The sequence below is a fragment of the Drosophila arizonae genome, chromosome X, assembly GCF_054131065.1.
Source record: "Drosophila arizonae isolate 15081-1271.41 chromosome X, UAZ_ARI_1.0, whole genome shotgun sequence".
Classification (NCBI taxonomy): Eukaryota; Metazoa; Arthropoda; class Insecta; order Diptera; family Drosophilidae; genus Drosophila; species Drosophila arizonae.
Genome location: NC_142927.1, coordinates 16,907,968 through 16,922,438, shown reverse-complemented (window position 1 = coordinate 16,922,438; position 14,471 = coordinate 16,907,968). Strand labels below are relative to the sequence as shown.

General features: G+C 39.3%; 3 protein-coding genes across 21 annotated transcripts in view; 1 reads left to right on the top strand and 2 right to left on the bottom strand.

Annotated features, from left to right (window-relative positions):
- The window catches only part of dlg1 (MAGUK family member discs large 1), a 43,690-nt gene extending 38,297 nt beyond the window's left edge, over positions 1–5,393 (top strand). For all 17 annotated transcript variants that reach the window (XM_089474113.1, XM_018015899.2, XM_018015902.2 and 14 more), the window contains 2 exons: positions 39–130; positions 192–5,393. In XM_089474113.1, coding sequence (XP_089330239.1) covers positions 39–130; positions 192–298 — 199 coding nt within the window. In that variant the 3' untranslated portion in view covers positions 299–5,393. The remainder of the gene's footprint in view (positions 1–38; positions 131–191) is intronic.
- On the bottom strand, positions 5,391–7,036 carry Gr10a (Gustatory receptor 10a). The gene has a single exon (XM_018015912.2). It carries the CDS (start codon positions 6,953–6,955, stop codon positions 5,531–5,533), a length of 1,425 nt encoding a protein of 474 aa, XP_017871401.1. The 5' UTR covers positions 6,956–7,036; the 3' UTR covers positions 5,391–5,530.
- A 59-nt stretch (positions 7,037–7,095) lies between these two features.
- On the bottom strand, positions 7,096–14,187 carry Or10a (Odorant receptor 10a). 3 transcript variants are annotated; one of them, XM_089474122.1, is made up of 7 exons: positions 11,153–14,187; positions 10,976–11,054; positions 8,892–9,886; positions 8,649–8,836; positions 8,303–8,592; positions 8,071–8,223; positions 7,096–8,011 (listed from the first exon to the last, which is right to left on the bottom strand). In XM_089474122.1, the coding sequence occupies exons 3-7, from the start codon at positions 9,422–9,424 to the stop codon at positions 7,952–7,954; spliced, it is 1,224 nt and encodes a 407-aa protein (XP_089330248.1). In that variant the 5' UTR covers positions 9,425–9,886; positions 10,976–11,054; positions 11,153–14,187; the 3' UTR covers positions 7,096–7,951. The 3 variants fall into 3 exon arrangements, with proteins under 3 accessions (XP_089330248.1, XP_089330250.1, XP_089330249.1); XM_089474124.1 differs by having other exon boundaries at positions 10,976–14,187; XM_089474123.1 differs by having other exon boundaries at positions 8,892–11,054.
- Positions 14,188–14,471: the final 284 nt, after the last annotated feature.

The window sequence follows — 14,471 nt, the reverse complement described above, 5'->3', positions numbered from 1 at the left end:
GTGTGCGTGTATAATTCAAATACTTATGCTTATTGCAGGGAAATGAATCGTCGCATGACCGAGGAGCAGGCAAAGAAAACATATGAGCGCGCCATCAAGATGGAGCAAGAATTCGGCGAATACTTTACGGGTAAATTGAGAATTGAATTGAATTGAGCAATCAAAATGGATATTAATATATACCATTGCAGGCGTTGTACAAGGCGATACGATCGAGGAAATCTATAGCAAAGTGAAATCAATGATTTGGTCGCAATCGGGACCAACCATTTGGGTACCATCGAAGGAATCTCTATGACCAACAGCCACAACGACATGGACACTGCCGCCTCGAGTACGTTGTCGACCTGTTTCGAGAACACCAACAACAACAACAACATCAGCAGCAGCAGCAGCAACAAATCAGCCGCAACAAAAAACGTCACATTGATGCACCAACGCAACGACTACGATGACGAAGACGAAGAGGACGATGACGATGACGATGACAACACCAACAGCAGCAACAACAGCAGCAGCAGCAGGAGCAGGAGGAGCAACAACAGCAATACACATCAGTCAGCCCGATGTTGTTCATGTTTAGAATTGTTATTGTTTCTAGATAAACGAATAACAAGAAATCTGATTTGCTGGCGCCAGTTAAATGAGAGCCAAAACAATACGATATCAGGCAACAAACAGGCAATGTTTTAAGCCAAGTTGGTTTGTTCTTGATTTCTGGCTCAAAGCTCTGAAAATGAAAAGGAAAGCAAAATGATGAAGCGGCAACTGTTTAGTTTAAGTTAGAACAAAATTGATAAAAGAAGAAGAAGATGAAGATGAAGATAAAACACAAACCGAAGCATATTAATCATAAGATCTACTTAATATGGAGCAGTAGTAGAAGATGATGACGATGATGATAAGGAGGAGGAGGGACAGAACGTTCGTTAAGCGCTAGAGTTGTTTGTTTATGTTGATGTTTATACGAGAGTTATAGCGAGTTAGTTATATTGACGCTAATATAATATATGGTATATTATTATATACACACGCATACATTTGCTATGCGTACACGTATGCGACTGTATGTGTATATACATATATGTATAATAGGTATATGAATCATTAAGTGCGACAAGCGTCAAATATACTACAAAACGTTGAATGATAGCAATTGAAATTGAATGAGTTCAGGCGAATACGACTATATATACATATATATATATATAGGTATATATGGGTAAATAGACGTTGACGACGACGACGACGATAAGTTGGTGCATTTCTTGTTAGATGTATTGTATTTTTTTCCCCCACGCGCCTTTGCCTAATGCAACACAAATCACATAATAAGCTGCATATATACATAATAGTTTTTGCACTCACACATACACTCAATTACACACACACACACACACACATTTACACATAAACATGTATGTACACAAATACCATGTAGCCTAACTAAAGAAAAGCGTCAGCAACGAGCTATATATATTTATATATGTAAATGGGTATATAGAGCGGGAGAGAGGGCAATATCACTTCTTTCAATGCAAAAAGTCATTTAACTATTTAACATACATACACTATATGCTAGACAGTATTAACAAATTGTGAATGCGTCTAGCATACGCATAATACGATCAATATAACATATACACCCATATATATAATATGTATATATATATGTGGTATAATTTTACAATTGAATATGCAACAATACCTAAATACCTGGCTGGTATTTAACACATATATATATATACATAACATTTTTTTTTTTTGTATTGACAGCAACAGATTAGCTAATGTTCTACAAAGAGAGAAAGAAACAAACAAATTTATAAATTATAGACAACGCACATAACTGCTAATTATCCAATATATATACATATTATTATTTTTTTTTTTTCCAATTTTCTATAATTTTTCTAAGAAATTTAGTAAAATTCAAGTTAATCAAGTTAAATCTTATGGTTTTTTTTTGTGTATGTTTCACATGTCGCCGCCTTTCCGAAATATTTAGAAATCGAATGAAATGTATACGTTGTGCATTTATGTACATAGCTATATGTCTATATAACATTTATGTATATGTGGAAAGTGGGCAAGTATTTGCATATTATGATTAATACTATCATTATTATTATCATTTTTTTTTTTTACTTTACTTTCGTCCCTGTTCTTTATTTTGTAATATCAATATTTTGTAAATTATGAAACCTTCGATCGCTGAACAGTATCTATGTACGTGCAGACAATGCATACAAAATTCTTTTTCTTTCACATTGTACGCAAAATGCATTGTTGTATTTAATAAAACCAACCTAAGCGAATTATATTAATTTAAATCTAAAAAAAAAAAAAATTAAAAAAAAAAAAAACAAAAAACAAATGCAATAAATGTAATAAAAAATAAACTACAAAAACAAAAAACAAACAGCATGAAAACAATTTCATCAAAAGCGTAAAAACTTTTTAATCAATTTCCCCATTTCAAGTGAAAATCAAAAAGAGAAGAGCATAATAAAAGAGAATGTGTGAAATAGTTTAAAAATAATCAAAAGATGATTTTGTAAAATTGTTGAAACAGGACACATACACAAACATTTTTTGTGAATATATATATATATATATATATATATATATATATATATATATATATATATATATATATATATATATACCCCATTGAGCCACGACTGCGAAAATGTTAATGATGAGAGAGAAATCGAGAAATCGAGGCAGTAAATCGATATATGGCACAGATATTGACGAATCTTATGGCGAATATGGGCTGCAATTAGTATATAAGATAGCCAAACAAAAAGAAACAAAAATATATAGAAAAAAGGAAATGTTATAAGTCTTAGTCGAATTAGCACTCCCTGATGAGCGTTAGGACTGTGTGTGTTTGGGATACCCGAATTCTTGACTCGAATCATGCGATCAACCTAACTTAGAGTATACCCAGATATATGTATATGTATATGTACATGTATATAGATGTGCGTGCATGATATATGCATAGAAACACTTACTTTGATTACGATTAGTGCAAAGAAGACTCCACTCTCTTTAGTATGTACATATTGTACGGAATTTTTGTCTTTCAATCGATTAAACCACATTATACATTAAATTTATTCTGCCTAAACAAAAAGAAAACGAAAAAGAAAAAAAAGAAAAATAAACACCCGCCTTGCAATCTCTTTAGCGAAGTACATTGCGCCTGTGTAAGCTAAATTAAAACGGAAAGCAATCTGAAGTACATGAAACCTGATGGAAGACGAATGGAAATTTCAAGAAAATCGGCAAATTTTATGCATGTTCAAATGTTAGTTGATAGTTGAAACAAAAACAGAGTATTTAGCGAGTAAGTGTGCTAAACAAAATGAAATGAATAGATTTAATTGCATACGGTATGTATGTATGTTCAAGAAAATGATGAATAGATGTTGAAGAAGAAGCAGCAGATGTTCACATACTTATGGGGTTTTAAGCCCAAAAATTGCGGTAAGCGTTCTTTTCTATTAGAACCATTTTAGTGTATTTCAAAGTCAAGGTAACTGTTCCAAAGCCTTAAATGCAATTAATTAACGCATTTACGAGTATATCCAAGTTACACACATACACAGACACACACACATACACATACACAAATTCATTGCTCTACTATACATATATAAATATATCTATATGAAATGCCCCCCTTGAGAAAAACCAAAACAAATGACAATTTTTGATGTAGCCTTAGAAAGTATATGCAAGAATTTACAGAAATGAAAATAGAGCATAAATTACAAAAAAAAAAAAAAAAAAAACACAGTACATATATATATATATATTAGGGCTAATACTGAAAGGCATTTAACGATTCATTGTTCAAAAATCGAAAACCAAACAAAAACAAAAATGAGATTTATCGTAAATTTTGTCAGCGTATACTTAATAATTATTGTGGAAGCATTTCATCAAAATGGTGCCTTTATCAGTTATTGTTGTCGGTATTAAACAAAAGAGAGTAAACCCGAAAAAAATTAAATAAAATAAAAAATGAATAAAAATAAAAACAAAGCTAAATTAAAAAATTACATAAATTTATATAGTTAAGTACTATTATTAATCCATATTGCAGCACGTGCTATTTATAGTAAATGAAAAGAATTCAAATGAAAATCTGCAGTTGCGGGCTGTGATTTCTGCTCGAACATACACACACACACACACTCACATACACATACACATACACACTCATATATATATATATATATATATATATATATATATATATATATATATATATATATATATATAATTACTTCTTAATTGTCAGCTTAAGCAGTTCAGTTCAAATATATTTGCAAGTCGTTCGATTGTAGTTAAATCCATTAGAGACCAATTCTTGAACCCAAACTACCAAATGAAACATAGCAATTTATTTAAAATTACTGATATATACACATATATCGACACCATTATATATAAATATCTATATAATTGCTATCATCAAAAGATTTGTTGTTATTGTTACGGTTTTTCATTAAGAAAAAAAAAAAAAAAGATGAGAAAACAAAAAGAAAAATAACATAAAATGTATCCAAGTTCGATTGCCTTTTCGATTTGAATTATATGTTCTCCATTAGCGAATAAGTGCTTTAAGTACACATATACACACACACACACACACACATATACGTATGTTTGTGTCTGTATGTAAATTGAAATTGAATTGTTGAAAATTAGCTAAAAGCCGAACAAATTCCAATTGGAATCCAATCTGCAATTAAGCTGTTAACTGTTGTTCATTTTACTTATTCCTCAAATATTATTTTAATTTTGAGCATTTAATATCAATTCTTATCAATTGATTGGGAAAGTCTTTCGAATGGGTTTCTGCGCTTTGTTAAATATACAGTTAATTCCAAATTTAATGCGATTTTCCTGAGCAGTTGCTGAAACCATTGAGACAAAATGAATATACTATAGATATGTACATGTATATGTATACATATATATACGTTGTATGTGTACAGAGGCATTCAAGTGCCGTACGGATTAATGAAAACAATCTGACAGTTCGCGGTCGTGGCACAAATACAAATGCACTTATGTACATGCGCATACACACACACACACACACACACACTCACACAGATGTACACAGTCACGTTTGTATTTATAAATATATACACCCATATTCATATGCATATATGTGTATGCATGTTCTAGTTAATATTGAAGAAAATCTACAGCCACACCCACACCCACTCCCACATACACGCACACACAAATTAGTTGTAAAGCGAAAACAAAAATTCAATTTGTGAATTCTACATGATGTATTATTTAAAAAGTTCATCAAAACGATGCAACATTCGTAATAAACAAGAAATTCAATACGTAAACAATGTCTCTATCTAAGCGTAATACAATTGGACGTAGACCATTTCCAATTGGAAATCACCTTGAGCTGAAGTAGTGCGTGCGTGCATTGATATAATCCCATTAGTCTAATTGGAGTACTGAGAGGGGGCGGGTGGGCATATCATTTGTTGTGCCGCGTGCGCAGATAAATATCAAACTGGACGAGCGTAATGAAGTAGGAGAAGGCTGTCACGGAAATTAGATAGATGAGACGACGATCCAGATGCACCAGGCCACAGAGCATTGGCTGGCGGCAGTGCATCAGCAGCAGCGAGAACTGTTCCAACTGGAAGACAAGTGACAAATCGTTAGCTAACTGGCAGCCAATTGGATGCTGTGCAGTGTTTGGTTGGAGCACCTCTTGGTTCAGGCTTGGCGGCTGCCGCGCTGGAGATTCACTGAACTGCCGAACGGTGAGGGCCAGACGCGTCTGCTCCATCTTGATATACTCGCCAACCAGCGACACCAAATACGTGTCCAGATAGAAGGCCAGCGCATAGACGCCGCTCACTGCAACCGGAAAGGAGACGAATGCGCGCGAGCTCGTCGCCAGCAGATTGAAGATGGTAAACAGATTGGTCAGATTGTTGATCAGCGTGGTCAGCATCAGGCCCAGCAGCTGGAACTGATGCATCCGAAAGCTGTCCGCATACAGGCCGTGTATCTGGGCGTAGCGCTCCCGCAGCAACCCAATCCGATCGCACAGCCGACAGCCGTAGAGCAACAGCCTGCCGCGGCCCAGTCGCCTGAGCTGCTCGAGCTCGGCCTGCAGCTGCATGTGCAGCAGGCGAAAGTACAGCAGCACACAGCTGCTCACATAGTAGAAATAGTCGGCCATGCTCTCCGTATAGTTCCACAGGACGAAGCCGTAGATGGCGAACTGAATACGCAGTCGCCTTCCTCGGGCTGCTGCAGCCGAGTCGGAGTCGGAGACGGAGTCTGAGTCGGAGTCTGACTCTGTATCTGAGTCGATGCGGGCAACGGCAAATATCGCACAGATCTGGACAATCATCATCAGGTTAATCAGCACGAATTTTAGGTACATGAACAGCTCGAAGCTGTGCTTGGGCCAACCGGATCCACGGTACCTGGCGGCAAAGGCCGCCTGGAGGCGGGCGCGCTGCAGCGAGCAGCGCTGGTTGATGGCCTCGAAGTGGCAGGTGTTCGCCACATAGGTCACAATCACGGTGGCGTACTTGATGAGCGTGTTGGCGAACCCGACGTACAGCACCAGCTGCATGCGGCGGTCGTCCGTGGCGGTCAGCGCGCGGTAATTGTAGCCAAAGTAGCCGGGCAGGACGACAACCAGCAGCAGGCTCAGCACGTGGCTATAGGCGATGAGCAGCGACTTGAACGGCGCTCGCATCGGTCGCTGCGGCGCATAGTCTATGATCACCTGGCCGCAGATGCTCGCATAGATGTGGCCATACCTGTAGAACTTCAGCTCGTGCCGCTCCCAGAAACTTTGCGACTTGACGCACATGCCGCACGCTCGGCCAGCCGCAGCTGCACTGAACTGAATGCCTACTGTGCCACACTGTGGCATGTGGCATGTCAGTTGAACCAGCGCCGATGCTTATCTTAAATGTACACAGCCCATGCGCAAGCGTATCTAAAGTTTCTCGCTTTACTTTTCGACTCTCTAGCAATACAGCATATACATATATTAATGAGTTGCTGAATAGATTTCATATCTTTTTTTATTAGACGATATTCATTGTATAACTGAGCTTTGCTTCTAATAAGCGTCTAATATACACATATTCATATATTTCATATGAATAGCATATATAGCTCTACATGTGCTAGCGGCCATCTTATTCGCGGTCAACATAAATAACTGAGATGATATGTCCATCTAGTCATCTGTCTCTCTGTGATACTGTTATTCTGGCAGTCAATCTGTCGGCCCTTTTGCCAATCCCTCTTTGTTTCCTTGCGTCTTCTTCTGTCTGTCCGTACGTCTGCCTCTCTGATGGTTCACCAGTAATCATCCGTCTATCTTATCGTTTATCTGTTTATCTGTTCTTCCATTCGTCCATTTGTCTTTTCGTCCGTCTGTCTGTCCTCGAGCTGTCCTATCTTTCCTGTCTATGTGCCTGCCTATATGTATGTATGTCCGTTCTTCCGTTCCGTCCACCCAGATACTGGTCTGTCCCACCGTTCATCCGTTCGTTTGTCCACCCACCCGTCCGTCTGTCTGTCTATCCACCTGTCTGTTCCTCTGTCTGATTGACCTTCCAATTGTCCTTCTATCTTGCCTTCCGTTGTTCTGTCCCTTCATCTGCCTGCCCGTCTATCCGTTCGTCTGTCCGCTCTCCCATCCGATCTTCTGTCCGCCTGTCTATCCATTCGTCTGTCCATCGCTCTGTCTGTTCGAATGAATATGAAGATCTCGTAAACTATAATGACTAAAAGTATTAAATATATATCGCTCTATACCGTAGTACGAGCCATTGTTTTTATCGATTTTTTTTCTCAGATTCGATAATAATCGATGTTTTTCCTTTGGTTTCGCAGTCGTACTTGAATATGGACTCTATTATGCCTGCGGCTGAAAGGACTTGGCCAGGGCAATAATGGAACCAGATGTCTGCAATATCTGAAAGAGTGAAGACTTACGGTAGTAATTACATATGTAGGAAGCGCTAAAGTACGCACTGTGGTAAAGGAGACGAGAGAGGGCGTGAAGAACGGCACTGCCATTGTGAGACCGCGCTGTGAGCGCATTATGAAAAGATGAACGTAGCGACGGTGCTTGGGCAAACACAGATGCCATGGAGCACTGCCCATGACAATGGCCAGTTTAGTACTCTGGATGAAAAAAAGGAGAAACGAATGAATTAATGACGAACACCGTCCTTTGGCCAATCCAAATTGGCTGAGCACTAACACTCTCGGTGACCAGAGTGCCGCCGTAGCAGTAGATGAGCAGCTGGCTGAGCGCGGCCACGGTGTAGCTCACGTAGAGAAAGGTGTTGAGGCCTTTGTCACCGATGGTCAGTAGATTGAAGATGCTGAAGCCAATCACCATGCTGGCCGAGACGAAGTGGGCCAAGGTGATGGTGGCATAGCGCTGCCTGAAGTACTGCGTCAGCTCAAAGATCTCATTCTGCCGCTTGATCAGCTTTACCAAGGTCGCCTCGAAGACGGCGCCGTTGTCGCCGCTTATCTCTGGCAGATCTAAACGAGGAGCCTTGATAGCTGATAGAGGGCAAAAGAATGCTGCATTGCCTTACCTTTGTAGGGTTGAAAGAGCGTGTGAATATCCGCCTGGAGGAAGTCAAAGAGTGTGGCGATGTTAACACAGAACTCGAAATAGAAGGCGTCACAGCCGCCGAACATGAAGATGGTCACGTAGCCGGTATAGGCAATGAATATGAAGGTAAGCGGGTAGAACGGTGCATGTAGTAGCCACTCGGGCATGCTGCAAGGAGGGCTCTCGAATGGATGTTCAGTGCGTTGGCATCCCACTAACTTACGTCATATTGAAGGGCATGCCCCAGACGATTTCATCGGTACGTCCGTTTAGGTAGAGCAGCAGCACTACCATCAGTGGCTTCAGATTGTATAGGCTGCTGGTGGAGAAGCCAGCGGACACTGGCCAGAAGTTCAAGCGACACGTCATCAGGAAATGACGACGCATCACCTGTTCCTTGACAGGCGTCTGCCCGACGATGGGGAACAGCATCTGGCGCTGTTTGGTTAGGACGTAGAGCAGGTCCTCGCGAGCCTGCAGCAAAAAGAACATTTTAAACAGGGTGACCGCTGAGGTGCCAGCCGGACAGAATGTCTCCAAGGCGACCGTTATATCGCCCCGTCTGGCACACCGATAGCCGGCATGCAGCTCCGTGGCCACGCCTATGGCCAGCACCACGAAGTTGATGTAGGCTCGCCAATGCAACCGCTCAGGCCAGTAGCCCATCAGGTTCAAGCAGAGACGCGGCACGCCATAAAAGTATGTGGATAACGGTTGATTGCCGTACAGAAACCGGAAGTTAATGCCGATAGCCATGCCTGCAGCGCGTCTTCTGTTTGGGCCATGGAGCGCGCTTGGCTCTTTTATAGAACCTGTAAGCCGATTGGCCAACTGCTAATTGGGCTGTTGTTCAGGCAATTAGATAACTTTTTAGACTTTCGATAAAAGTTTTTGCACAAGGCTACGCAAAAGGCAATTTGTCCCAGGAAGAGCTGACCAGGTGGTCATAGGCCATTATTTCGAAATTTAATATTCGGTCATAGCTCATCTTATATATGTAATACCTCGTTTAGCCTTAATATTCATGCAAACTAGAATTGGGAACTCTGAAAAAGCATTTATCACATTAATTTTTCACGCACCTTTATCCTTTATCCTTTATCTGGTATTTTATTAAAGCTGTCCAATTCTCGTCCCATAAGCAGGCTAAGAACACCTTAGATCTATATCTACACTTATCTAAGGCATACTTTAAGGCAGTTGTTTTCAATCTTTTAGCTGTAACAATAATTTTATATATATTTTCGATATACATAATAAATACAATCTATGCATATATAAGTTATATCTTATATAAGAGATTAGTTCAAAAAGAATAGCAAATATTGGATTACGAATGTATATTACATTTTAAATTTTTTTGTCGAGTTTTTTGTGGTGATTGAGAAGATAAAGACAGCATCGAAGAAGCAGATGAACAATGTCAAAAGGGCTTCAGGAACTAGTGCATATTTCATGCGAATAGCTTTGAAGGCCATGTAATTATATAAGATATATTATTTAAGAGCCGTCTTGATATATACGAATATATGCAAAGTAACGCTAAATTTTGTGTGTTATTCGGCTTATATGTAATTTTTTTTTTAATTTATTAAATATACTATTTTAGAATATACCATACAAATACCATTTGCCCTTTTTTAATTCCAATGAAAATGACATTTTATTTTCATTTTATTTGCGTTTAAATTTGAAAAAAAAAAAAACGAATATTAATGTTAGGCACTGTATATGTTATTAATACTTAGCACTGAAATTACAATAGTTTTTTCTGTACTTATTATTTTTTTATTAACTATTAAATCAATGCTATTAGAATTTGGTATCGCCTGCTCTACTTATGACAATGGGTTTTTAATTTTAGTATTATAAAGTGGATAATCTATGAAAATTGTATTTAATTTACTTAAAGCTAAATTCCTTTATTTAAAGGGGATTTTAGAGAAACTTTGTCCTATATGTTATGCAGTATTTTGGCAAAGCCATCATAGATCATAATAGATAGATGCCAAACTGAGTAGTCCTTAAGATTTTACAGCTGCATAGCTCTATTGCATTGAGGCGTACGCTAAGGCATTTGTTTGCTTCACAAAGAATAGTTCAAATATTATATATTCGTATTATATTTTATACAAAGTAATTCGCATTTATTATTTGCTCGGGTCTCGAGCTATTGTTACTGTTGTTCTTGAGTTTGTTTTGCTAAGCTCATACGGACAAACAGTTTGCTAGGTCTACCAAGTCAGCCACGCCTCCTTCTGTTACCTGCCATACCCTGAGCCTGCTGTGTGAAATATATATACTCACAGGTGTCCTCAGTGTCCAAGCATGAAGTAATTAAATGAATAATCCCATTCCACGATCAATCAGCCAGGGGCTAGCTAGCCTATAGGCGTGCAGGGGGAAAAGGGTTGCGAGACGGGAAGTGTTGCAGGTGTTATTTAAGAGTCAAATGTGCGATAATCCAAAGCAGAGCGAACTTACATAAACAATCAACTAGAAAATTGGTCAGTTTAGATGGGCTCGATTTTTGCTTTTGCTTTCGCCCGATTGTTCAGAATTGTTGCAGTATTTTTGCAAATTGAATCAACGCTAATTGGCTGCTCAGAAATTGTTCTATTTTGCAGTTATTACTAAATCGCAGCTAGCTGGCAGCTGTGGAGGGGGTGGAGTGGGTGGAAGGGGGGGGGGTGGTACAACTGGCTTTGGCACTGGCACTGAAACTATCACCTGACCGCACTGCTTGCAACAACAACAACAGCAACAGCAACAACAACAGCAGCAGCAGCAGCAACAGCAGCAACAACAATAACAACAACACTGTGAACACTTACACGCAATCCAATTAGAACAAATTGAGGCAAGCCGTGGAGTCAATTGAGTACGTCGCATGATGGTGACTGGCATTGTTTCAAGTCTGTAGAGCGGGAGGATTGTCAACTGCTGCTGCTGCTGCTGCTGCTGCTGCTGCTGCAACACACCAACAGCACACCAGCAACACATTAGCAACACACCAGCAGATCACGAGATCAAGCCTTCTTCTTCTTTATGCTTTTCATATATATTTTTATTTGGATTATTTGCGCCCTTGACTGACTCGTCGTCATTATTATTATTATTATTATTGCTGATGGTTAAATTCTGGCTGCGGCATGGGATATGCTTGTGGGGTGCTGTCACCGCTGTACCGCTGCACATGACCATTAGATAAGTTTATTATAGAATAAATACGCGCTGTGCCCACTCATAAAGAAGTTAAGCAATTTCAGCTCTTTAAAGCATAAATGGTTTAATAGAGTTTGACGCGACAATTGGCGGAGGGCTGATATAAAAAAAAAAAAAAAAAAAAAAAAAAAAAAAGTGTCGCCTATTATTTATACCCTGCAATAATCGTAATTGCCAATAAGAGAGTGAAAAGAGCGAGAAAATGAGAGAGAGAGAGAGATCAAGAGAGAGAGAGAGTGATCAAGAGGAATAGGGAAAGAGAGATCACGACACATAGAGAGAGTAAGGAAGGTGAGCGAGAGATACGCAGTGAGATAGAGAAAAAGAGTTAGAAAAGAAAGAAAGAGAAAGAGATATATGATGATGAGAGGATGAGAAAAAAAGAGAGCAAGAGGTAGAGAGAGAAAAGGAGGGAGAGAAAGAGAGAATAGCGAAACAAATAGACATAAAAAAGAGAAATTAAGAAAGAGAGAGACATATTGACAGTGAGAGAGGTAGAGAGCGAGAGCGCGCAAGTGAGAGAAAGAAATAGATATAGACAAATATAAATAGAAATAGAAATAGATCGACATATACAGCTAGATCGAAAGATAGTGAAAGAGAGAAATCTATAATTAGAGTGAGAGAGAGAAATAGAAAGATAGATAAATATATAGATAAAGAGGCAGATAAACAGAAAAAGATAAAGAGATTAAAAGATAGCTAAAGACAGAGAGAATCTCAAGTAGAGAGAGGCGTAGTGAGATGAAAAAAACCTGAAGCGATCAAGAGATAGTTAAAAGAGGCTTCGAGAGATGCAGAGAAAGATAAAGTCTACTGTATATGTCGTCGATCTATATATTAATTTGCGACTCCAACTTTATTCGAATAATATCAAAGTCATGTTTTTTCAGTATATAATTATAATTATGATATTTGCAGATGATTTAATTATGCCAAACGTTTGGCAGAGATCGCTCGATAAGTTGCCCACTCGAACTCAAGTTCTGTTCGGTTCAAGCATATCTCCAAGTCGAATCTTTCCACTAGAACCAGAGCAATTATTTTTAGCTTGCAGTCCTTCAGTACAAATTTCGTTGTAGACATACGACACGAGTGCCTTGATAAGCCCATATAGTACAAGTTCAAAGAATCGATTTTTATGTGCCTGATAGCGAAGGCAAAGTTTCTGCTTGAGTTCGTGTGCCAAAAGACATACGTACATATGTACATATATGTATAATGGTCTAATTTCTGAATGTATGTGTGTGTGTGTGTGTGTGTGTATTAATTGTGGCTGTTATATAATTTAGTGGAAATTACGCACTCACTGATCATTGTCGCGCGCATGCGACTGACTGGCCGCAGCTATAAATTGCCATTTGATGAATAACAATTAAGCAGGCATTAATAATTAGAACACTTCGTTTTTTATTATTTGCGATCTTAATTGCTGTGCGTTTTCAACAACCACAAAAACACACAAAAAAAAAAAAAAAAAGAAGATAGAGAGAAAGAGAGACGAAGCTACAATCGAGAACCGTCGCCATAATCGTATATCATGTATTTGGCACCCATAAAAAAGTACGCACACTGCGGGGCCCAGAGCTCCTCCAATTGCCTCCCCCAATTACTCATACGCCGCGTGGGATCGCGTCTACCTCAGCTGCCTTCACCTACATAAACACATAAATTCGTGAGCGCTGCCACCGTGCTAGAGCTAGTGCTGGAGCTGGTGCTGGTGCGCGACCTTATCAGTCGACCAGCCAGCCAGGCAACTCTTATCTCAGTTGGCCACCAGCCAACCGATCCCGTTATCGGGCACCGTTTTCGTGCAGAAGAACGGCCTGTGCCAAACGATATCGGAGATCAAAGTTTGCGGCCGGGTTTATGGCCCGCAGCCCGCTTACCGCTACCCGCCACCCGCCACCCACCCGCGACCCACAAAGCCGATCGCTCGCTCACACGGCGCTGCTGAGCTGAGAGGCCAAAAAGAATCGCGTCAAACGCATCGTAAAAATTGCCAGACAAAAATGCCGATGGACGCATGCGCGATTCACGTGAACCGCGTTCGCCGTCCGTTCAACGATCAACTGGAACGTGAGACGTTGGGTGTGAAACGAGGAGCGGAAAGTGTGAAACGAGTGGAAGTGTGAGACGGCCGACGGGCCGGGCGTGGCGAGGCGAGGGACGGGCAATGGAGAACGGGGAACAGAGAACGAGGAACGAGCAACGAGGAACGGGAAACGAACAACAACTGGCGGCGGCCAGCAATCGATCAATAGAAATATAATTTGCACTTGTTGTCTCTTGCCATCTGCATATACACTGTAAAAAATAAAAATAACTTTGATATAATTAGCTAGCGCTTGTTACATTAATTATACATATATAAATCAAAATTGATTGATATCCGAATGGCTTCATATGATATGCGAATTGATTATATATCTGAATTAGATTTATTTATCTATTATTTAAATAATATTTGTGTATTAATTTATTTAAATTTTAAAATATATTCCATATATTAAGAAAAAGTTAATGATATACATGTACATATGTATATAAATCTACGTTTATTTAATGAAGATATACA

Bases quoted from the DNA above. Each gene is read 5' to 3' on its own strand.
- Gr10a (XM_018015912.2), bottom strand. From the start codon at position 6,955: ATGCCACAGTGTGGCACAGTAGGCATTCAGTTCAGTGCAGCTGCGGCT.
- Or10a (XM_089474124.1), bottom strand. From the start codon at position 9,424: ATGGCTATCGGCATTAACTTCCGGTTTCTGTACGGCAATCAACCGTTA. The intron at 8,224-8,302 runs GTTAGTGCTCAG...TTTTTCATCCAG, and splicing joins GCACTCTGGTCACCGAGAGT to AGTACTAAACTGGCCATTGT. The intron at 8,012-8,070 runs GTGCGTACTTTA...TCACTCTTTCAG, and splicing joins CTCTCGTCTCCTTTACCACA to ATATTGCAGACATCTGGTTC.